Raw genomic sequence first — 25,011 nt, 5'->3', positions numbered from 1 at the left:
AAAATTTTTTTCCTAATATCCAACCTAAACCTCCCCCTCTGCAACTTGAGACCATTATTCCCTATTCCGTCATCTGGTACCACTGAGAACAGTCTAGATCCATCCTCTTCGGAACCCCCTTTCAGGTAGCTGAAAGCAGCTATCATATCCCCCCTCATTCTTTTCTTCTGCAGACTAAATAATCCCAGTTCCCTCAGCCTCCCTCATAAGTCATGTGCTCCAGCCCCCTAATCATTTTTTGTTGCCCTCCACTGGACTCTTTCCAATTTTTCCACATCCTTCTTGTAGTGTGGGGCCCAAAACTGGACACAGTACTCCAGATGAGGCTTCACCAATGGAGAACAGAGGGGAATGATCACGCTCCTCAATCTGCTGACAATGCTCCTATTTATACAGCCCAAAATGCCGTTAGCCTTCTTGGCAAGAAAGGCACACTGTTGACTCATATCCAGCTTCGCGTCCACTGTGACCCCTAGGTCCTTTACTGCAGAACTGCTGCCTAGCCACTTGGTCCCTAGTCTGTAGCAGTGCATGGGATTCTTCCATCCTAAGTGCAGGATTCTGTACTTGTCCTTGTTGAACCTCATCAGATTTCTTTTGGCCCAATCCTCCAATTTGTCTAGGTCACACTGTATCCTATCCCCACCCTCCAGCGTATCTACCAATCCTCCCAGTTTAGTGTCATCTGCAAACTTGCTGAGCGTGCAATCCATGCCATCCTCCAGATCATTAATGAAGATATTGAACAAAACCAGCCCCAGGACCGACCCTTGGGGCACTCTGCTAAATACCGGCTGCCCACTAGACATGGAGCCATTGATCACTACACGTTGAGCCCGATGATCTAGCCAGTTTTCTATCCACCTTATAGTCCATTCATCCAGCCCATTCTTCCTTAACTTGCTGGCAAGAATGTTGTGGGAGACCGTATCAAAAGCTTTGCTAAAGTCAAGGAGTAACATATCCACTGCTTTCCCCTCATCCACAGAGCCAGTTATCTTGTTATAGAAGGCAATTAGGTTAGTCAGGTATGACTTGCCCTTGGTGAATCCATGCTGGCTGTTCCTGATCATTTTCCTCTCCTCGAAGTGCTTCAGAATTGATTCCTTGAAGACTTGCTCCACGATTTTTCCAATAACATTGTAAGATCTAACTCATATACATTCAGATAAACAGAACTAGGAAGACCATCTGTAACAGTGCCACGTGCGACTCCCAACAGAGTTAGTACTATCAAAATCTCCCCATAAAAATTGGAAACATGTTTGTCAAAGTGCTGCCAAAGAACTAATTCTGTTGTAAGTGCACCAAAGTAGATGGATCTCATACAAAACTTTGACTCCCAAGAGGGCAGACACTCAATTCTGTAGCCTTTAAACACTTCAAGGCATTTCATACCAATAAAGATCCAAACTCAAAGAAAAACTAGGATGTCTAAAAAGAAACTTGACCAAAATGAGATAAAAAGAAAGACCCCTTGATACAAAATTTGGAAAAAAAATCCTTGATCAAAAATTAATATGGGACCGACAGACAATATGAAGAGTTGCACAATCATTTCTTTAAAAAGTGACATACAAAGCTGCGACTTTAAAGTGGAGCTCATGAGTTCAAATACTAACTGATGATGAAAAATTTACCGTCTATTTGCCTCAACAACAAGTAAGCGTACGCCACCTGCTGGTAAAACAGTTTAACAGTTCATAAGTTTAGCTATGAAGCTTTTCAAATCTTGTCATGTACTGGTGTATTGACAAGACTGTATGTCCACGGTAATTATTCCTACTTTTACCAAGCACTAAATCTATGTAAATACACTGTATACATTTTACTTAAATTATTATATTATGTTTTGACATAAATTAGAGTTTTGGAATTGTGTGACTCCTTTATAGAGGACAGTCCATACAACTATTTAGAACAGCAGTGGGCAAACTGCAGCCCATCAGGGTAATCTGCTGGTGGGCCACGAGACAGTTTGTTTACATTGGCCGTCCGCAGACACATCCACCTGCAGCTCCCAGTGGCCGCGGTTTGCCATTCCTGGCCAATCGGAGCTGTGGGAAGCAGCGGACAGCAAATCCTTGCAGCCCGTGCCGTTTCCCGCAGCTCCCATTGGCCGGGAACGGTGAACCGCGGCTACAGCTGCAGGCACAGTGCCTATGGACGGTCAGTGGAAACAAACTGTCTCGCGGCCTGCCAGGGGATTATCCTGATGGGCCGCATGTGGGCCACAGGCTTCCCACCACTGACTTAAAAGAACACTAACGCAGTAAAAGACTCAACAGGACTTAAAGAATAGTAATTTAACTCAATAATGTAATAAGTCAGGCTTCAAACAAATCTCAAGATCAAAATATTTTCCGAGTGAGTAAGAAAAAATTGCAAGGTCAAAAATTTAAGTTAAAAAGTTCTTATTCTGTTAAGAGAAGTGAGGGAATGAAGAGTAATGCAGAATCTCTCTAAAGCAGGTTTGTGTTTATATGTAAAAATAGAAGCACAAGAAAAGATCTGAATGATTCTTACCCCTGTAGCCTGTAGATGTTGCCTGAATTCATCCATTGTTGTGTTTGAGATGCTCATATCCCTGAACATTCCTTCCAGTTTAGATGTGAATTGACATCCACATTCAGTCTACCAAAAAAAATTATTTGCTGTATTATAATTATAAAATGGATCTGCAAACACTTAAATCCTGAAATGTTGGAGTTAGTCACTGAATATCCCAGACAATCATGGAGAGAACATTCTCTATACTTTTCTTTAGCTTGGTTCCACCCTTAGCCCATTTTCAGGTCTTGCAAGAGCAGTTCTCTTTTGCATGTGAGGACTGAAGCCTACCCAAATAAATAAGGTAAAATCTGTTTTCTCTCATCTCTCCTTACACTACTGCACTTTTTCTAAATACTTCTTTTGAGCATCCATCTCTCTTATCGTACAGGACAGTTCTGCAAAACTGTCATGAAAATTCACCAGCACAGGGATAAACATTCACCTGTCATTTACCATGACACTGATAAACAAAATCATAATAGTTTATTCATCCATCCAAAAAGTTCATTTGCGCTAGACAAGTAGAGTTTTTTTAAGGATGCTATAGGTTATGAAGTGAGATTATTGAAAATTGTAGAAACCACATGGTACTGAGTGTGAGGGAAGTGAAGGAAACTATAAGGTAAGTTTGGTTTCAGATATTAGTATGGTATCACTATTACAATGCACATGGGTGAAAGGAGGATTCATACAGAAGAAATAATACTTGGTACTTATCAAAGAACCTTTCACCAAAGGACCTCAAAGTGCTTTAGGTGGTTAAGTATTATTGGCATTTAAAAGATGAGGATATTTTGATACAGAAATGGTAAGCATCTCTTGCAAAGTTACACATTATGTCAGTGGAAAAGTTTGGAATAAGATCAAGGTGAAACTCCTGGTCTCAAACCACTAGATCATACTGCCTCACTGGAGTCACTTTCTTGCTGGAAGATATTTCTTAGAGCCACCCTCCTGCCCCCAAAATTTCAATATTCTAAAATGCCCTCCTACCCAACGTGGGACATGCAACCCTAATTTTGTAGTAGTATTTCTTTTTTCTGACAGATAACCTTTAATAATAGAAATAAAGCGGATTAGTGTTTTCTGTATTTATTAAAAACTTTAATTTGATATTTAAATGAATATATTGTAATCAGTTTTATGCCAATTAAATATTTATTAAAAGAAAAAGAAATACAGGAATAAAACTCAATTTAAGAACAGTTTGAAGGAGCTAAGCTGTGTGCAGGTAGCCGTCTTACCTTTAATTTAGATATCATATTTTTCTCAGAGTCATCTGAAACACTCTTGTTTGTAAGAAGTCTTCTTGCCAAGTGCTGTTTATAGTAACGTTCAAAAACATCTTTCTCTTGCATAAACCTAAACAGAACCATTGCCTTATCCAATATAGTCTCTACTTCTTGCTCCGTTAGCTGTAAAATAAAGAAACAATTAATTTGCTATTTTTAGTCTCTGAGTACATATTTCTTATACAACCAAAAGTAATGGAAAATTAATCTACAGCCAGCACACATAACCAACCAATACCAGTTACATACCCAGGACAAAGTTAGGCCTGCTCTACACTAGGTCAGTTTAACTACGTCAGTCAGCGATATAAAAAATGCACACCCCTGAGCTGACCTAAGATCCTGTGTTGACAGCACTAGATTGATGGAAGAATTCTTCCACCTCTCAGGGAGATGGATTAACTATACCAAAGGGACAACCCCACCCATACGTAGTGTCCACACTAAAGTTTTAAGTATAGACAAGCCCTTAGATCAGTTTGTACCCATGACAAAGTATGGAAGTTCTAATGCTAAAATGTCTCATTTAATTGGATTTAGCTGCTGCATCCTTAAGGGTTTCCTCACCACCACTATGGCAAATTAAAGACTCTCTTTTTATGATTCATACCATCAACACAATTTGCTTCCCTTAATTAGTATCCCATTCTGCCTGTGGGAAGTATGATTGTAGATTGGAAGAAGTGGGACCATGGTGGTAGCAAAATCGCCAAAGGGCAGGGCAGTCATATCATGCAAAGAAGAAAACCCAGTAGTATGAAAATGGAGGAAAGACAATGAGGAGGGGGAAAACTATGATGATACAATAGGAAAAACTAGTATTTTACTTAAATATCTAGGAAAACTCTAAACAAAGTAAATAGAAGTGCTTCTGAAATGACATGGCATTTTAAATTAAGACTGAAAGCCCATTCACAACTCATTTTACTGAGTTTGACTGTTGCACAGAAAGTGGGTTAAAAGACAGTTTCAGACTGCAACATGAATTTTCAGATTTCATAGGATTAAATAATTTATAGAATTTATGATTTAATTTCTGAAGCACTAGCCAAAATATAAGCTATAAAGATTTCAGAGATTTTCTTGCAATCTGAACACGTTAAAGGAAATACTTACAAAATAAAAAGCAAGCAATTCTGACCAAGTCCATCAGCAACACTCAAAATATGCAGCTCTAATTAAAAATTTGCAGAAACAAACCTTTTTTAAAAAAAGGTTTGGAAATGAACACACTGGTCAGTGCTTCTTTCCATTCTGATTGATCTTTCAAACTATCATGCTTTATTTTCTTTCAAATTAGAAAGAGTCAATAAAAGAGAAAAGCTGGCCAGTGTCTTTTTGAGTCAGTTGTAACATCTTTTCTAAAGGAAAATCTCTTAGCTGGTTATACATTTTTATTGTGTAATATTTTATATTCAAGTAATACTGATCACAGTCCAGCAAAAATCAAAACCTTACTTTTAAAAGTTTAGTTCTTTTGACTAGACTTCCTCCACTAACCATCTCTGGCCCCACACTTTCATGCCTAAATGCAACACTTTAATTTGGTTCACAATACAGTTTAAGACAAAAAAATAAAAACTGAGCAATTGTTTACCATGCTTGAGTCTAATTTTTTTCCCTCTGTATGTTAACTGTTTAGCTTATAAGGCTTTTGTGACAGGCAACTTGTTTACTTACATGTCTAAAGCATTATGCACACAAATGCACTATATAATAGTATTACATAGACATTCACATAATGCTTTATAAAAGTATACAAAGACAACTAATTTAGTTTAACCTGCTACTGTTTTCCATAGATTCAGTATAGTCTCGTAATTGAACTTGTACTTACTCCCTTGACTCCTTTTTTCAGCTTATCATCAATAAATAATGAGAGGTACTCTGGAGACCTAGAGTTGAGGTTGAGGAAATACTCAAAGTCACCCGCAATAGTTTGTTTGAAGAGCCGGTCATTATTGAAAGATTCTTGAAGAAACCGATCAAACCTACTCTTCAAATCCAGTAAACCCTTAAGAAAAATAGAGCATAACATTTTATTTTTACAGATATTATACTGCTAGTAAGAAAATTACACTCCAGTATTGCATTTCAGGAGACCATAGTTAAACAGAGATTCTGCTAATTTAGCATTTATCTACATATTTCACAGTATTATTCAGAATCTTTACTTCAATTTAAAATTATGTTTCTAGTTGCTGTAATGCAAATTTATGGTCAGACTAAACTGAAACCCTGGCAAATAAATGGACTAAAACAGCTGCATTAATGGTGGTGCAATTATCATAATAGGCTGTTTAATAAAGAAATATTACCACATGCTTTAATCTGTCTTTCTTTAAAATTGAACTGTTTGTTTTATTTTATTATTTTAGGGGAATGTGCCTTGTCAATACTACTGGTTGTGGTTCATTCTTTGAAGTGGAGCACTTTAGAACAGTAACATAGGCAGAAAAGGGTGTTATAAAGTGTCAAGCACCAAGCCCTGGTCTACACTACGAGTTTAGGCTGAATTTAGCAGCATTAGATCGATTTAACCCTGCACTCGTCTACACAACGAAGCCATTTTTGTTGACTTAAAGGGATCTTAAAATAGATTTCTGTACTCCTCCCCGACGAGGGGATTAGCATGGAAATCGATCCTGCTGGGTCAAATCTGGGGTAGTGTGGACACAATTCGATGGAATTGGCCTCCGGGAGCTATCCCAGAGTGCTCCATTGTGACCGCTCTGGACAGCACTCTCAACTCAGATGCACTAGCCAAGTAGACAGGAAAAGCCCCGCAAACTTTTGAGCACAGGTGACCATGCAGCACTCATCAGCACAGGTGACCATGGAGTCCCAGAATCGCAAAAGAGCTCCAGCACCACCGAACAGGAGGTACTCATCTGATCGCTGTATGGGGAGACGAAGCCGTGCTATCCGAACTCCGTTCCAAAAGACGAAATGCTGGAATATTTGAAAAAAAATCTCCAAGGGCATGAAGGACAGAGGTTATAACAGGGACCCGCAGCAGTGCCGCGTGAAGCCTACTAAAGAACCAGAGAGGCAAACGGCCACTCTGGGTCAGAGCCCCAGACATGCCGCTTCTATGATGAGCTGCATGCCATTCTAGGGGGGCGCCTACAACTATCCCACTCTGTGCTTCCCTCCTCCCCCACCCCTCCCGGGCTACCTTGGCAGTTATCCTCCCATTTGTGTGATAAATTAATAAAGAATGCACAAATTTGAAACAACAATGATTTTATTGCCTCTGCCAGCAGTGATCAAAGGGGGGAGGGGAGGGCGGTTGGCTTACAGGGAAGTAGAGTGAACCAAGGGGGCAGGTTTTCATCAAGGAGAAACAAACAGAACTTTCACACCGTAGCCTGGCCAGTCATGAAACTGGTTTTCAAAGCTTCTCTGATGCACAGTGCGCCCTGCTGTGCTCTTCTAACCGCCCTGGTGTCTGGCTGCGTGTAATCAGCAGCCAGGCAATTTGCCTCAACCTCCCACCCTGTCATCAACGTCTCCCCGTTACTCTCACAGATATTGTGGAGCACACAGCAAGCAGTAATAACAATGGGAATATTCGTTTCGCTGAGGTCTAACCGAGTCAGTAAACTGCGCCAGCGAGCTTTTAAATGTCCAAAGGCACATTCTACCACCATTCTGCACCTGCTCAGCCTAAAGCTGAACTGCTCCTTACTACTGTCCAGGCTTCATGAGCCATGGGAGCAAGGGGCAGGCTGGGGTAGGTGTGACCGCGCGGTGCTGCCAACTGGGAGAGCAGCCTGAGGGAGAAGCCTTCAGCTGGCATGATATTCCAGGCAGGACTGAATCTCCATTAGACGAAACTTAAAGAAGAGAATGACCTGGAGTCATTCCCATTTTTGTGCAGGCAGCCCCGACTGACCTCATGGAGGCCGGCCAGGAGCACCTATGTCTGCCCAGGCGCCCCCGACCAACCTAACCAAGGTCGGTCAGGAGCACCCATGATTCCATGTTGATAGATAAAACATTACTATTAATATAGCGATGAATACTATTAATATAGGAAATTACACTAAATGTTTGCATTTAGATACAGTACAAGACATTTGCAAATGACCATCCTCCCCTTACACCCACAAATTTAAGAGTTTAAGGAACAAAACAGTTTTCACCTTAAGAGAAAGCATGGGGTAAGAAATAAATCAATAGTGCCCCAACTACAGGTTTTCCTTAAAAATATAAATGAGTGTTTATAGAAGAAAAGAAATTTTAATAAGAACATTTCCAGAATTCTTTGTGTGGGTTTAAAACTAAGGTTTTTTTCCTCAATGAAGAAAGGAGAGAGAGAGGAAAGGCTGACAATAGGCTCCTGGCTCAGATTGTGTGACCTTGATAAGCCAGGTGCTACACATCACTTTCCTTTAGCTCTCAGGGGGAAAAAAAGTATTTCATCCCTTAACAAGGAGGATGTGTCCTGCTTTTTGAGAAGACACCCATTGGATGGTTGTTGCATACTACAGTAGCTTCACCTGTAATGCACAATTAAAAACTACCTCCAAAAACTCTACACAAGATAAAAATTACTATTACTAATATTCAGGTCCCTCTTTCAAACATCCCATAAAACAGGAGAGTATTAAAGTAAAACAGATGTTACAAAGCTGCATTTCAGAGCCTCTGCAATTGCCTCCCTCTTCCCCCACACTCAACAGGGCATGCAACACTGCCTGGAAGAGGTATTTTGGGTGGAAGTGGAAGTGAGAGCGCATGCATGGCAAGAGTGAGGGGGCTGCCCATATGCCCATTCAGATCTGCCACCTTCCCACTGGCTAGGAGATATTTACAATTACTTCCCAAAACCTCTTCTTCCCACTTGCCTATCCTCCCACCCTTCCCCTAGTCTCAGCTGAATTTTTAGGATGTTGCTTTAGGAGTTGTGTTTTTAGGATGCTGCGGTCAGACCGATCACATGTTTTGGGACCAGGAAGGAATTTTTCCCACAGGACCAAACTGGCAGAGGTCTGAGTTTTTTTTTGACCTTCCTCACATCATCATAGGGTAGGTCTATGCTGCAATGGGGAGGTGTGAATGCAACACGTGTAGACATAATTGAGCTAGCTTCCATCTAACTAGATCAAAGCTAACTGGAATAATAAAAGCAGTTAAGCCATGGCACAATTATGGCAGGTCAACCACATACCTCATCTGGAACCAGAAGTACGCAACTGGGCAGCAGCAGAGACACCCCCCCTCCCCCCCAAAAAGGCAATTATAGTACAGTACTGTGTTCAATGTAAACTATTAAAAAAAATAAAGGGAAAGTTTAAAAAAAGATTTGACAAGGTAAGGAAACTGCTCGTTTCATTTAAATTAAGATGGTTAAAAGCAGCATTTTTCTTCTGCACAGTAAAGTTTCAAAGCTGTATTAAGTCAATAAACACCACCATAATGTTTTGTCCAGAGTTATGAACATTTCAGAGTTATGGATCACCTCCATTCTTCAGGTGTTCGTAACTCTGAGGTTTAATACTCACGCAGCTGCTGCCCTAGCATACAGCCAGGGTGGGTGGGGTTGGCCTGTGCAGTTGCCCCTGCTGCCATCGCTTCACTGCTATTGTTACTCAAGCCAGCTTTGATCTAGTTTAGGTAAACCTACACATGCTGCAATCACACTCCCAACTGCAATGTAGTCATACCAACAGTGACACAGTTGAGTTGTAAGATATAGAACGTGAATGTTTAATATTAGGAAAGGTAAGACTGTTTAGGTTGTTGCAATTTATGGCTGGTGTCCAGCAAGACTGCCAGCTCCTGAGATAAAGGAGACCTGAGATTTAGCTGATGGACTCTGCATCTATATGAGAAAGGGAGATCTGAAGTCTGTGTACTATGGTCACCCCCTTGGCCACCTGTTCCCCAATCATGTAGGGGAAGGCAAAGAGGATTCAGGCACAAGTCCTAGGAGTAGGCTTACAAGGGGTCTACCCTCAGGTTTCATGGTGGGAGCTTTGTAACTCTACACTCCTAGTATGGGGGAGCAGGGCGTGGGTGCATACACTCCCTCTCCTCAGTGTTAAAATTAATAAAGTTGTGGCCTAAAAAAAAAAGTTTACATCCATCTATGTGGTGTGTTCGTTCACCTACAACTCCTAATCATTACACCCGGAGCTGCTAAGTACAGATTTCTGGTCAAGAGGAAGTATTCTCCTAGAAACTTTTAGTGCCTGTCACTTATTGGGAGAAAAGCAAAGCAGAGATTTCCTAGGAATTTCTTTAATTAGCTTGAATATATTTCATTTGATAAAATAAGCAAATAAAAACAAACATAAAAGCTATTATTCTCCAAGCACCATGCGTGTGAAAGTAATTGAAAATATTTCCCAAAGTTCACCATAGACAGGTTAGTAATAACCTAAAATTATAAGGTATCATTTTATTACTAACCATTTTTGCATCAGTTTGGAGGTTTAACCCCCAAATAAGGCATTGCTCAAACATCTTTGCTACCCTGTGAGACAAATAAAAAAATTGAAAAGACAACAATGAGAAGTTTTATCTACCTGAATATAGTCAACTGGGTTCTTTCCTTCTCCCTCTTCAGATACTAGAGCTTTACCTTGCTCCCTCAGGTACGAACTCATACACTCACACATTGTCTTCAGGCCATTCGGCACACGGCTAAATAACTTGTACATGCAAGCAAGGTCTGAAAACAAAAACAGTGAAATATTGTGCACTACAGCCAACATGTACCATATCTGCATGCACCTCATTCATTAGACAAGCAAAATAGGTATGAAGAGGACAAGTTCTGTCTCAGAAGATTCACATAGAACAGCCTCTCCAATAAAAAATAAATAAATCTGCTAACAGAACAAAACAATACAGCATCACAATTCTCTAGACGATGAGACATTTATTAGTGGGGATGTGCTGTAAATTTTGTTCAACAATGTAGTCTTCAAATTCACCATCCCAAAGATCAAACACCTTATTTAAGGATATGAGAGAATACTTAAAAAATTAAAATAGAAAGGGGCTAATTAAATGACTTTCTAATTTTCACTTAAAATTGCTAAAATTTATTAAATTCCCAAAGCAAATATGAGTTATTTTTAGCTAAAATAGACTCCAATTCATCATTTTACATTTGTTTGTCAATAACGTAAAAATCTTTATCCCTGACCTTCTTTGGTCCAGGGGTTTGTGTGTAGAACTGGAACTGTGTGTGTGTGTGTGGGGGGGGGGGGGGGGGAGGGGAGGGGGAGTTAAGTTATATAATACTTCACACACACACACTTTCCTCTAGAACCATCATCATCCTTTGTCAGAGGTCTTTTCTACTACTTGCCTCTAACCCATGCCTATCCCATTGAATTTGTGCCTGTTCTGCCACCACCAGCTCCCTATTTTGTTCCCATCTACCCCACTTACCTTTAACGGCTTTCCCACTTTTAGCGTCTTCTGCATTCAAGCATGCTCTTATCTTGAAAAAGATCTTCACTTATCCCACTTGCCTTTCCCACTCTCTTCCTATTACACTCACTTCCATCTCCTTTTTCTCCTCATCTTAGCCTCAAAAATCTTAGTATTTGCCGTCTACTTGCATTTCTTTGACTTCCTATTCTCTAGCTCTGGAACTCCTCCTATTAAATTAAATAAGGATTCTCTGTCCCTTTCTTCTTTGCCTGCTGCCTTTGATCTGCTGATTAATCTTCCATCTTTAGCTTTCTGTTGGCTCTCCTCTTACAAACCAACTGCTCTTTCAATATCTTCTTATCTTCCTTTCTCCTCCTCTCTGTTGGTGTCATGTTTTTGGTATCTGTTCCAGATTTCTCCCTCCACACACTCTTGATATCATGTTCCCCTAAGTTCAGTCCCCATTATTATGTAGATGATTTTCTAACATAATACTTCATCCACAAATATTTCCCTTCTATCCAGTCTTACTTTGACCTGTCTCTTATATAGTTTTGAATCCCTAGTTATCTCAGACTAGATGTGCCTTCAAAGCTGAAGAGAACTTTCCATTCAATCCTTCACTGACCATTCAACTACTCATCTCACCAGCTGGAAACCTCTGAGTCACTTTACTTTATACACTCATATCCAGTTAAGCATAATCCTGTCACCTCCTCGTTACATAAGATGAACATTTTCTCTTTCCACACAGCTGATACCTTTGTCCACTCACACCTTGGCTCTCTGTCACTGACTAGTGTTACCTTCCATCTGACTTCCTCGTGTTTCTAAAGTTGCTTTGGGAACAAGGGACCATTTGCATAAGAGACAGCTCAGTTACCTTCCTGTTCCTGCTGTTGTGATATGAACAGTGTTGTTCAATTTATTGCACAGAAATAGTGATACATTCCTTAGCACTTCTATGCCATTTTCCCTCTGAAAAGCCCTACAGTTATGTAAACTCAAAACCCCATTGAATTATAAAATGAGATATTTTTAAACTGATGAGGAAATCAATACAGAGCTTGTGTGACTAATATTCTTCCTTAATATGAGCCTCTGCATTTGACTGACTTTCTTGATTTCCTCCTTTTTTCATTTTCCTTTCACTCCCCTTATTCTTAAAAGTTTCTCTACTTTAAAATGGTGCTTTAGCCACATGACTGAAGTTGTTTCCACTGTGAATGGTCTGTGTTACTTTTACTCTCTTTCCTTTTGAGTTACAATTCTGAAATCATAAGAGTTTTAGTTACCTCACACCCTTTTGAAATGTATCAATTCCTGGATGTACTACTACTTCGAAGATTGAGGATGAGTGAATATGTACTGAATACTATTAGAGCCACTACACTCACCTCTTTGCTGTCCTGAAGGCTCAAGGCCTCTCTTACTGCAGGAAATTATAACCAATCACTCCATGTCTCATGTTCACCTCTTAAATTGCTATCTTGAGGAGAGGGAAAATGGTGTGCTTTTTTTTTATTATTATTAACAGAACTGAGACAATTCTTCTCTGCAATGCAGTTTTTAGTCTCTTCCCTCAATGCATTCATCATGCAAGTCTACTGTTAAGTGAATGGCTTACACTCCAGTGCTTCTCAAACTGTGGTCTGCTGGCCAAAATTAATCTATGGAACATTTCTGACACTCCACAGAAAGACGCATTTTGAGAACAATGCATTGGAGGAGTGGCAGGTTGGCATTACAGTGGTTCACAGAAGGTAGGAGACATATGACAGTATAATACATTCATTCTTTTGCCAAAGACTCTTTTATATTTCACTGAGAAGCAGAATGTTCGACATTAAGCAGAAATATGCGACATGTATGTCTTGAAGTGACTGTGACCTAATTTACATAAGATGCATTTAAAGTTGTAGCAACTTTCCCACACAGAACTAGTGGGGGTTTTAGGCTTCCATAGGAACATCAATATTAAGGTGTAAAGAGAACCCATATTGAGACTTAAAAGCAACGTTACAAGTGTCACAAGAATCACAGCAGCATTCCAGGCATTTTTGCTTCCAGTGCGATCTAGTCTTACCTTCTGTCTTTCCATTTTTCAGCATATGAACAAGCCCAGAGTTCTCCATTTCCACTATAGTCTTCATGTGTTTGGATATAAGCTCCCTTTCAACAACTTTCACAATTGGCTCTTCTGTTGATTTATCAAGGCAGTGCATCACCCGTTCTATTTCTTCATTAATTCTAGCTTCTACTTTCTTTATATATACTGAAGCACTATTTTCAGCTAAAAATTTCTGACTTTCCATCTGTGATAAAAAACAAAAACAAATTAATACTTGAGATACTTTTAAAATGGGAGAGTACTATGAAATTTATTCTGTAATAATCACATCATATATAAATAGGCGCATATCAAATAGAAAAATGACAAAAATGTGAAATCACTATACCTATGATCCTACAAAAATTTATGAATGTACTTAACTCAAAGTATGTGAGCTCAAAGGGCCTACTCACATACCCAGGGTTAAGCTCACGCCTCTGTGAGCACAGTAAGAACACTGGTTTCTCTTGGCATGGCAAATCCCATGTCCCGTTTCCAATAGTAGCCATGGTCATATGATCCAGAAAAAGGCATAAAACCCCCAACACAGTCTACCTAGCTGTACAGTACAATACTATGGGGGAAAAGAGGAAAGATGGAAATTTCTCTTTAATGCCCGTTGGCGATAAATTTGAAATGTGAGGATTCACAGCCTTTATTATTCCAGCTAATTTCATTGAAGGGTATAGGATTTCATATCAAATTGTTTTTAATCCCTATTGGTCAATATTATACTTTTGTTTCTCTTATTATACAGTCCAACATCTTTAAATCACTACAAATGCACATGAAACAAACATCTCCAATCAGTTGTGCAGTTACTCTGAGGTATTTAGAACTCATACGGAAAACAAGAATTGGAATCAAATTGTTCCACTGGATTATGTCAATTTAGTCTTCCAATGTACTTTATCTTGAACCTATGGTAAATTTTGTCTGCCATTATGATGCTGAAATTGCTTAGTTTTATTAATATAGGTCTTTCTTGGAGTTCAATTTTTTTTGGAATTGACTAACCTAAATTGCTGTCAGCAAATTTTGCTATCTGGTTTTCTCACTTCCAGACAGTTAATACAGTGGTTCTTAACACGTGGCCTAATCAGCGCACAGCTGCAGCCCATGTGACATCCTCAGGGTCATATAGGTAGTTTATATATTGTGTGGATGCAACCACACAACACACACAGACCTGCATATTTACCACAATGGTAAATAGGTTGAGAACCACTAACTTAAGCACTCCTTATTCAACTCAGACACACTGAGAATTAGCTATTTAGTCCTTTCTGTTTCAACAAGATTTTAAAATCAAGACATAACTTTCTCTTTCACAGCTGAGAAATTTCTTTAATAGCCTCTAGTAAGGAATTTTACCAGAACCCTTTTGAAAGAAAGTTCCTCACTTTTTTTAATCTATTATTTTGTCAAATTTTTCAAATAAAAAATTCTTACAAGTTAGAGATGGAAAGTTTCTCTCTTTTGAAAACTGTCCATATCTAACTTTTTCTTCCTTCCTCTCTCTTTTTTGTTTTAAAAAAAGAGTTAAGATAGATAAGTTAAAAATTATCAATGCAGGATTTTTCTTTAACAAATTACCTAATATTTAACTAAGGCTGTCCAGTCTCCTTTCCAGAATTATTTTTGGCAATTATTTTTTTTTTAAAAGTCAGCTCACGTAGACCATGCTGCAGTTCACAAATGAAGTAGCATTTTTGATTCTGACATTTGTTAGCAACTCATCTTAGTTCCCTCAGATTAGGGAAAATCAGGTATAGGAATTTTTCTGGACTATTTTGGACACCTAAATACTAATCACACACAGGTACATACTGCTGTGTAACTTTTAAAAAAAATAAGACTGCACATGCTTGCTGATTTCAAGTAATTTTGCAGGATACAGGAACTCATCCCCATGAACATGAGGGCAGGACTGAATCTCAACCATTTTTAACAAGTGGCATTTTTCTCCCAACTCAATTTTTAGCTATGAAATTTGTTAAAAACTTTCTTAATCCACTATTCAGGGTCACCCTCAAAAGGCTATTTAGGAAGATTTCATTATTCTTCTTTCCTTTTATGCCAGGAGTAGGCAACTTATGGCACACGTGCCAAAGGCGGCACGCGAGCTGATTTTCAGTGGCACTCACACTGCCTGGATCCTGGCCACTGGTCCGGAGGGCTCTGCATTTTAATTTAATTTTAAATGAAGCTTCTTAAATGTTTTAAAAACCTTATTTACTTTACATACACCAATAGTTTAGTTATATATTATAGACATGTAGAAAGAGACCTTCTAAAAACGTTAAAATGTATGACTGGCACGCAGGAAACTTAAATTAGAGTGAATAAATGAAGACCCGGCACACCACTTCTGAAAGACCCGTTTTATGCAATTAGAGCCCGTGAAATTAAAAATTCTGCAATACGCTTAATCACGCTCATAAGGCAGTTTGCCAAATAATTTCACTTTTGTACTGACATTATAAAGGACCCTGATTTAAGATTAATTGGAAATGTTTGTTATATTGTCTCATACAAAAACACAAACACCCTCCCTATTTATCAAGTTACGATTACTGAATGCTGAGCTTTGATGCTTACCAATTGTCCTACTATTCAGGAAATGATAAATAAGGATACGATTTGGTCACAGATTCCATGACTTTAACAGATCTCTGTGAATTCTTCGACTTCAGCTTCAGTACCGGGCAGTGAAGCTCCAGCTGTCAGCCCCAGATGGCGGGGTTCTGGCTTCGGCCTTGCTGTGACCATACATTGATTTTTATACATTTCCCCCCATGACTGTTGCGTGAATTTTGTTTAACTTTACCATGACAAAATGTATCCATAATTATAAATGTACTAGCTCTATTCCATATATAGTTAAAATACAAATTTAAGTGGCAACATTGCTGTACCTGAAAGAATTCTGCAGACATCTCCAAAAATGGAGCCTCAAAGTCTTCTTCATAGACTGATCTTCCTTCAAGACCTAGGATCATTAACATCTGGCAAGCATTTCTTATTGCGCCTCTGCCAAAAGATGTTAACAATTTAGAAATTCATACGTGCTTTTAAGATAGAGCAAAAAGAAGAATATAAGTTAATAAAATGGTACAGAACATTGCTAAGATAGTTCCTCTCATTCATGTCCCAAACCACTAATGGAGGGGCCGGGGGGGAGTGAATAAAGTCCACTATAAGCAATTTTAAAATGTAACAGTCTTACATTTTCTATTTCATTAAATTATTTTTAAAAAATCTTTCAAAGGAACTAGTCTGACAAGAGCAGTAAACAATTTTGAAATCCATTTCAGTTTACATTGACAGTAAATTCCACAGTACAATGGACAACCAAAAGTATTTTTGCTTTAAATGAAGCTAAGTTGAAAGTTACCAACGTGGAGCGAACCGATCAATTTATTTCACCCAGAACAGTCCCATAATTAAAGGTGTAGCACTGATCTAGTCCAGTGAAAGTATACAGTATTTTTTATTACAGACAAAAGAGAGAGTCAGCAAGTCAAAACATGGGTAAGCACATGTCAATAAAGATAACGTAAGAGTGCAAAGGATTAGCCAGGCTGGGAAAAATCCCACTGTGTGGCACTAGGGGACAATATACAGCTGCTGACAGACAATATTATTCTTTTCATAAAATGCCTGTTGGGCAATCCCAGTGACACTACTGCCACTAAAGCAGCATGTAGTTTACATGCCTCCACACCCAACAGCTGCTCTGAAATTGGAGAAGCACAAAAAACTTGCAAATTGCAAGTTACTTCAGGTGTAGCACCAGGCATGTAGCATGGCAATCAGCATCTGATTAAATTGTAAAAGAGAAGAAATGGATTTAGAAGGGAACAAATTAACAGAGAAAGGCAGGTTAAAACTCTGGAAAAGTAAAATGGAGAGAAAAATAAACCTTCCTCCACCCCCAAAAGGTCAAACAAGGAGTGTCCAAGCAAAAGCGGAAACAAGGAGAAGGAATGCACAAGGAATTGCCCCAACCGCAAACTTTAGAGCAACCTGCAAAGTCAAGTAATGGGAAAGACTTGAAACAAAAACAAAAAATAAAATCAGGGAGTAAATATGAAAAAATATTAATAAACAGGTCACTGAACCTTTGTAGTTACACTGAATATTTATTTAACCATTTTCTTAGCAGTACATCCTTTAAGTTATCCACACATGTGAATTTAACGTTTATAGGACCTTTTAAAGAACAACTCTCCAACATACCTGTGATCAGAATTACAGACTAACTGGTGGTTTGAAAATCAAGCAAGCTATACATATTTTATGTTGTAAATACTACTTACCACTCTGTTTAAAGATTAAATATAACAGTAATCAGTCAGAGCCATCATACCTATCTACAACTTCTCCTTTCCGCTCTCTTGCGATCATATCCAACAGAGTCTGTCGTAGGTGATCTCTTATACAGCCATAACGTACAACTTGATCTCGAAAAATTATTAACCCCAAGTTGTAGACATTCTCCACATTATTTTGTTGTACATATACACGGTCCTATAAGGAAAAAATACATAAATGTAAATATAAGTTTATATCCCACACACCTGTAAAATTCAAAATGTGTTCAAGAGATTGTTCATGATTTAAACTGCATGGAAACAGCTGAATAATTGAATTACATTCCCCCACACACACACACACACACACACACTCCCACACACCGACTGCTACCCTTTATAAACTCAGTATTTATTTACACAGATTAAAAAAAGGCTAGACTACGCAACACAATGTGGACATTGTTAGTGGCGACATTATATGAAGAAAAACATGTCCAAGACAAATCTGTTTCCTTTACGCTGTTCAGCTGTGTATAGGAGAAAATCTCCATAATATGTGGAAATGCTCATGTATAATCTAAAGTCGCTCCCCCCACCACCTTTTTTATTTTTAAAGGGAACAAAAATAATTTAATTATGTTTCCCCTGGGGGGGAAAAAGCTTAGTACTGCACAAATTCACACATTCCAAATCTGAACCTAAGTTCCCAATCAAAAAAACCTTTATTTTAAACTTTAATTCCATAACAAATATCTATTGATTAAAAACACTGCTAGAAACGAAATTTTCAAATTGCTTTTTAAGGACGAGACAAGGTGCATGAGGTAATATCTTTTATTGGCCCAACTGCTATTGGTGGAAGAGACAAGCTTCAGAGTTCATCCAGATCTGGAAAAGATAACCAGAGTGTCACATCTAAATACAAGGTGAGACAGTTTGTTAAGCATGAGGAGTTAACTTAACACGTGTTGCAACAAACCAGGTAAGATGAAGTGGGCAATTAACACCTCTACAGTCAGAGGACAAAGGAAGGTTGGTAGGTTACAAATTGCTGTAATGAGTCATAAAACCAGTGTCTCTGTTGAGACCACAATTTTTAATGCCCCACAGAGTTATGCATTTAAATTCCCACGCTCAACTTTTGAAGATGTTGTGAAGATTTCCTTTGAGGACAAGGGCTGCTAGTGAGCGACCTACAAAAGAGCTCTGGAAGCTCAAAAGTTTGTCTCTTCCACCAACAGAAGATGGTCTAATAAAAGATATTACATCTCCTACCTCATTTCTCTCATATACTAGGCCCAACATGGCTACAACAACACTGCACACAATTGTTAAAAGAAAGACATTTTTCTTTAAGATCATCACAAACAAACTTATTCCATCTCCATCTCTCTGCTTAGCCTCCATCTGAAGCATTGGCCAAGAAACTCATATATCCAACGCTATTTAATATACATTTCAAATATTGGCCACAAACCCCCATAAAACAGTATTCCACCTATTACATATGGCCTAAAGACCATTCCTCTAGAGATCACATGCCCATTACTGGATAGACACCAACAACTTGGCTCCTACTCTCTATACACACAGACCAAAAGAAAATCAGCAATCCCACTTTTTGTTGAGTGTTCTAACATTTGTATTAGGAGAAATGGTAAATAAGAGTGCCTGATAAACTTTCCCTTCCCCTTTCATTTGTATGTCTCTCTTTTATCTCTATTCATCTCTCTTAAAGTCAACAGGATGAGGTTAATAAGTCAGGTAGGGACTACAATTGTTATTTGGTATTTAATAGTATAGTGCTGAATGAAACCATGCATGTGACATCACTAAAAGACCATCAAGAGGAGGAAGTTCTTGTGGTTTGTACTAGTACTGTTGAGAGATGGTAACATTTTTGCCTTTATTTTTAAGTGCATGCTCCGTAATGCCAAATAGCAAATCAGCTACTTACTGAAAACATTCCTAAACCTGCATTTTTAAGGTCTCAGGATATTCATTAATTTTAATGTACATTAGTTTCAAAATGTGCTAGTTCATTCCTACTGGCTTGTACAATATAAAATATTATGGAGATTTTTATAGCTATGCATGTCACAGTGCATACAAATTCACTGTATGAAAAAGGTCAGTATTTGAATTGGAGATATAAACACTTAATTGCGCTCATATTATATATTCTGCTAAATCATTGCAAACACTTTCCTTTACATGGAGTTAAAGTGCAGAATTCTTGTATCATGAATACCTAGGAAATCAGACCATTCATATATTTATGCTTCATTCTATGGAAACAACTGATTAAAATTATGATTGCACTATACACTTTTTTCCCCACAAGTAAAAGGTGACTAGAAAAAACTGAGGAGGAAAGAGTTCCATACTCTCAGAAGAATAATTTTGACATTCTTAGTAGACATTTTGAAAGTTACTCATAAAGTAAGTCACTTTACTCCAACTTTCCTCTACATGACAACTGAACAATAAAAACATTTTACACTCCACAATTCGGAGAGAACAACATGTTTTTCACACTTAACATGGAGGAAGCTCTAACAGATACCATACGAAGAGAAATTAAACAGTAAAACATGAACAGGTGGGAAACACGCACTCTGTCACACTTACATCAATCATTTAACAATTTTGCCTCAAAGCAATGACTGTTACTAACTGGTCTACAAATTCACCATCATGATGTCACACAATGAAGATGGTCATTAGAGGATACTACTGTTAACCAGATTTTCCTAATACCTTGAGACATTCTGTTATTTATTTCACGGCCTTGTTTATAGACTTGCACACAAGAACATTATAGTCCTTGTCTTGTGATTCTGGAATAAAACCAAGACAAAGTGTACTTTTGTAAAAAGATCAACAAAGTTGAGGCAATTAAAAAATAACTGAATATTCTAGGCACCTTTGAGGAAAAAAGGGCATACTATCTCCAAAGAAAATTTGTGAACAGAGTTTAAATACTAGGGTATCAATTGATGAGATTAAAACCAGGGAAGTGACTAACCTGTATAGTATCCATGGTACAAGTACTAATGATGCTATTACAACAGTAGCACCTGATGCTCCAGTGAATCTGTGATGCTACAGAGTTAGAACAGCACTACTGTTGCTCCTGAAGCTGCAGATTTGCTTCCCACTGGGGGCAAGTTACTTTTATTTTTTATTTGATACTTTCAAAAATTAGAGACAACTGTGGGACTAAAGCCCATGTGGCCCAGGTTTAGTACACAAAGGCTGTAGGGAGCAGCATTTACTTCCCAGGAACAGCAGCAGCAAGTGCTTGAAAGGATAAAAAACTCCCAGGAGCCAGGGTTGGGGTTGGCAATGATTCACAAGCTAGAATGTTGCTGAAGTGATTATGGACTCAACCTAAAACAAGTTACCTATACTAAAATCAACTACTTTCCCAGTCTCTCCATAGGTATAAAAAGGAAGGAAGTAAAGATGAGTTCTCTGGGGCAGGAACTGTCTTCAGTCACTTTTTTGTACAGTTGCGAGTACAATGCGCCTGCCTACATTGCATTTTAAACCCCAGGGCAGCGAGTATCAGAGTCCAAGTCTGTAGAGCCAGGCTTGGAAGCTAGAAACAGCTGTATAGATGTTTGGGCTTGGGCTGCAAAACGGGCTCTAAAACCCACCTCCCTCCCCAAGGCCTGGTCTACACTACGAGTTTAGGTCGACTTTAGCAGGGTTAAATCAAATTAAGCCTGGACACGTTCACATGACGAAGCCCTTTCTTTCGACTTAAAGGGCCCTTTAAACCGGTTTCTTTACACCACCTCCGACGAGGGGATTAGCGATAAAATCAGCCTTAGCGGGTCGGAATTGGGGTAGTGTGGACGGAATTCGACGTTATTGGCCTCCGGGAGCTATCCCACAGTGCTTCATTGTGACCGCTCTGGACAGCACTCTCAACTCAGATGCACTGACCAGGTAGACAGGAAAAGCCCCGCGAATGTTTGAATTTCATTTCCTGTTTGCCCAGTGTGGAGAGCACAGGTGACCACGCAGAGCTCATCAACACAGGTAACCGTGATGGAGTCGCAGGATCGTGAAAGAGCTCCATCATGGACCGAACGGGAGGTACGGGATCTGCTCGCCATATGGGGAGATGAATCAGTGATAGCTGAACTCCGAAGCAGTAAACGCAATGGCAAAATATTAGAAAAGGACTCCAAGGCCATGAAGGATAGAGGCCATAACAGGGACGCACAGCAGTGCCGCGTGAAAATTAAGGAGCTACGGCAAGCCTACCACAAAGCCAGAGAAGCAAACGGAAGGTCCGGGGCAGGGCCGCAAACTTGCCGCTTCTACGCGGAGCTGCATGCCATTCTAGGGGGTGCAGCCACCACTACCCCAAACGTGTGCTATGACTCCCTCACTGGAGAAACACACAGGGAAGAGGGTTCGGGGTACGAGGAAGATGAGGATGGAGGTAATGTAGATAGCTCACAGCAGCAAGGAAGCGGAGAAACCGGTTTCCCCAACAGCCAGGATATGTTTATCACCCTGGACCTGGAACCAGTAACCCCCGAACTCACCCAAGGCGTGCTCCCAGACCCCGAGGGCACACAGGGGACCTCTGGTGAGTGTACCTTTGTAAATATTACACATGGTTTAAAAGCAAGCGTGTTTAATGATTAATGATTGATTTGCCCTGGCAATCGCGGCCAGTACAGCTACTGGAAAAGTCTGTTAACGTGTATGGGGATGGAGCGGAAATCCTCCAGGGACATCTCCAGAAAGCTCTCCTTCATGTCCTCCCAAAGCCTTTGCAAAAGGTTTCTGGGGAGGGCTGCCTTATCCCGTCCGCCATGGTAGGACACTTTACCACGCCAGGCCAGTAGCACGTAGTCTGGAATCATTGCATAACAAAGCATTGTAGCGTATGGTTCCGGTGTTTGCTGGCATGCAGACAACATCCATTCCTTATCGCTCTTTGTTCTCCTCAGGAGAGTGATATCATTCACAGTCACCTGGTTGAAATGGGGTGATCTTATTAAGGGGACATTCAGAGGTGCCTGTTCCTGCTCTGCTGAACAGAAATGTTCCCAGCTGTTAGCCACGCGGTGGGGGGAGGGGTGAAGTGATCATCCCAGAGAATTGGGTGTGTGGGGGTAGGGGGGTTAGTTGGGTTTGTGCTGCATGTTAACCCGGAAACCGCAGCCCCTCCTTTTACATTACAAACCCATTTTAAATGGCCAACCCAATTCATGCTTGATATGGGAAATGAGGGCGCTGCTGTTTGAAACCATTCCCACATGTTAAGAAGGTTAAAAAAGCCAAAAGACTGTGGCTTACCATGGCTGCCTGCAAGCCGAAATCTGTTGCCTGGCAATGCGTGAGTGATCTCTCACACCAAACCGGCAGGCCCTCAATATAAGAGGAAAAATGCGACCTTGTAACGAAAGCACATGTGCTGTGTAATGTGAACAGCAAAATTTAATGTGAAAGAGTGTACCCATTGTTCTCTAAAATGTGTCTTTTAACCACCTCTCCCTTCTCCTCCACCAGCTGCAAATATTTCTCCTTCACAGAGGCTAGTGAAGATTAGAAAGAGAAAACGGAGGACGCGGGACGATATGTTCACGGAGCTCCAGATGTCCTCCCACGCTGAAAGAGCACAGCAGAATGCGTGGAGACAGTCAATGTCAGACTTCAGAAAAGCCCAATATGAACGAGAGGAGAGGTGGCGGGCTGAATCGCGGGATGAACAGAGCAAGTGGCGGGCTGAAGATGATAGGTGGCGTCAGCTTGCAGACAGAAGGCAAGAGTCGATGTTCCGGCTGCTGGAGCATCAAACTGATATGCTCCAGCGTATGGTTGAGCTGCAGGAAAGGCAGCAGGAGCAGAGACCGCCGCTACAGCCCCTGTGTAACCAACAGTCCTCCCCAAGTTCCATAGCCTCCTCGCCCAAGAACACGGTGGGGGGGCCTCCGGCCACCCAGTCACTCCACCCCAGATGACTACCCGAGCATCAGAAGGCTGGCCTTCAATAAGAGTTAAAGTTTTAAACTGCAGTGTGTCCTTTTCCTTGCCTCCTCCCCCACCCATCCCAGGCTACCTTGGCAATTATCCCCCTAGTTGTGTGATGAATTAATAAAGAATGCATGAATGTGAAGTAACAATGACTTTATTGCCTCTGCAAGCGGTGCTCGAAGTGGGGAGGGTGGTTGGTTTACAGGGAAGTAGAGTGAACCAGGTGGGGGGGGGGGCTGCGGAGGGTTCATCAAGGAGAAACAAACAGAAGTTTCACACTGTAGCCTGGCCAGTCACAAAACTGGTTTTCAAAGCTTCTCTGATGCGCACCGCGCCCTGCTGTGCTCCTCTAACCGCCCTGGTGTCTGGCTGCGTGTAATCAGCGGCCAGGCGATTTGCCTCAACCTCCCACCCCACCATAAATGTCTCCCCCTTACTCTCTCAGATATTGTGGACCGCAAAGCAAGCAGCAATAACAATGGGGATATTCTTTTCGCTGAGGTCTGAGCGAGTCAGTAAGCTGCGCCAGCGCGCTTTTAAATATCCAAATGCACATTCCACCACCATTCGGCACTTGCTCCGCCTGTAGTTGAACACGTCCTGACTACTGTCCAGGCTGCCTGTGTACGGCTTCATGAGCCATGGAATTAAGGGGTAGGCTGGGTCCCCAAGGATCATGATAGGCATTTCAACATCCCCAACGGTTACTTTCTGGTCCGGGAAGAAAGTCCCTTCCTCCAGCTTTCGAAACAGAGCGGAGTGCCTGAAGACGCGAGCATCATGTACCTTTCCCGGCCAACCCACGTTGATGTTGGTGAAACATCCCTTGTTATCCACCAGGGCTTGCAGCAGCATTGAAAAGTACCCCTTGCGGTTTATGTACTCGGTGGCTTGGTGTTCCGGTGCTAAGCTAGGGATATGGGTTCCGTCTATGGCCCCACCACAGTTTGGGAATCCCATTGCAGCAAAGCCATCCACTATGGCCTGCACGTTTCCCAGAGTCACTACCCTTGATATCACCAGGTCTTTCATTGCCCTGGCAACTTGGATCACAGCAGCCCCCACCGTAGATTTGCCCACTCCAAATTGATTCCCGACTGACCGGTAGCTGTCTGGCGTTGAAAGCTTCCACAGGGCTATCGCCACTCGCTTCTCAACTGTGAGGGCTGCTCTCATCCTGGTACTCTGGCGCTTCAGGGCAGGGGAAAGCAAGTCACAACGTTCCATGAAAGTGCCCTTACGCATGCGAAAGTTTCGCAGCCACTGGGAATCGTCCCACACCTGCAGCACGATGCAGTCCCACCAGTCTGTGCTTGTTTCCCGGGCCCAGAATCGG

General features: G+C 40.5%; 1 protein-coding gene across 4 annotated transcripts in view; it reads right to left on the bottom strand.

The window, feature by feature from the left end:
* Positions 1-25,011, bottom strand: part of CUL3 (cullin 3) — a 103,854-nt gene that overhangs the window by 24,772 nt on the left and 54,071 nt on the right. For all 4 annotated transcript variants that reach the window (XR_010590667.1, XR_010590668.1, XM_005282559.5 and 1 more), the window contains 7 exons: positions 17,726-17,886; positions 16,272-16,386; positions 13,327-13,555; positions 10,382-10,527; positions 5,683-5,859; positions 3,798-3,968; positions 2,527-2,634 (listed from right to left, as the gene is read on the bottom strand). Coding sequence is in view for 2 of the 4 variants with exons in the window: in XM_005282559.5 (XP_005282616.1) it covers positions 2,527-2,634; positions 3,798-3,968; positions 5,683-5,859; positions 10,382-10,527; positions 13,327-13,555; positions 16,272-16,386; positions 17,726-17,886 (1,107 nt within the window). In the remaining 2 variants the exon portion in view is untranslated. The remainder of the gene's footprint in view (positions 1-2,526; positions 2,635-3,797; positions 3,969-5,682; positions 5,860-10,381; positions 10,528-13,326; positions 13,556-16,271; positions 16,387-17,725; positions 17,887-25,011) is intronic.

Source organism: Chrysemys picta, chromosome 9, assembly GCF_011386835.1.
Source record: "Chrysemys picta bellii isolate R12L10 chromosome 9, ASM1138683v2, whole genome shotgun sequence".
Lineage (NCBI taxonomy): Eukaryota > Metazoa > Chordata > Testudines > Emydidae > Chrysemys > Chrysemys picta.
This window is presented reverse-complemented; position numbering and strand designations above follow the sequence as displayed.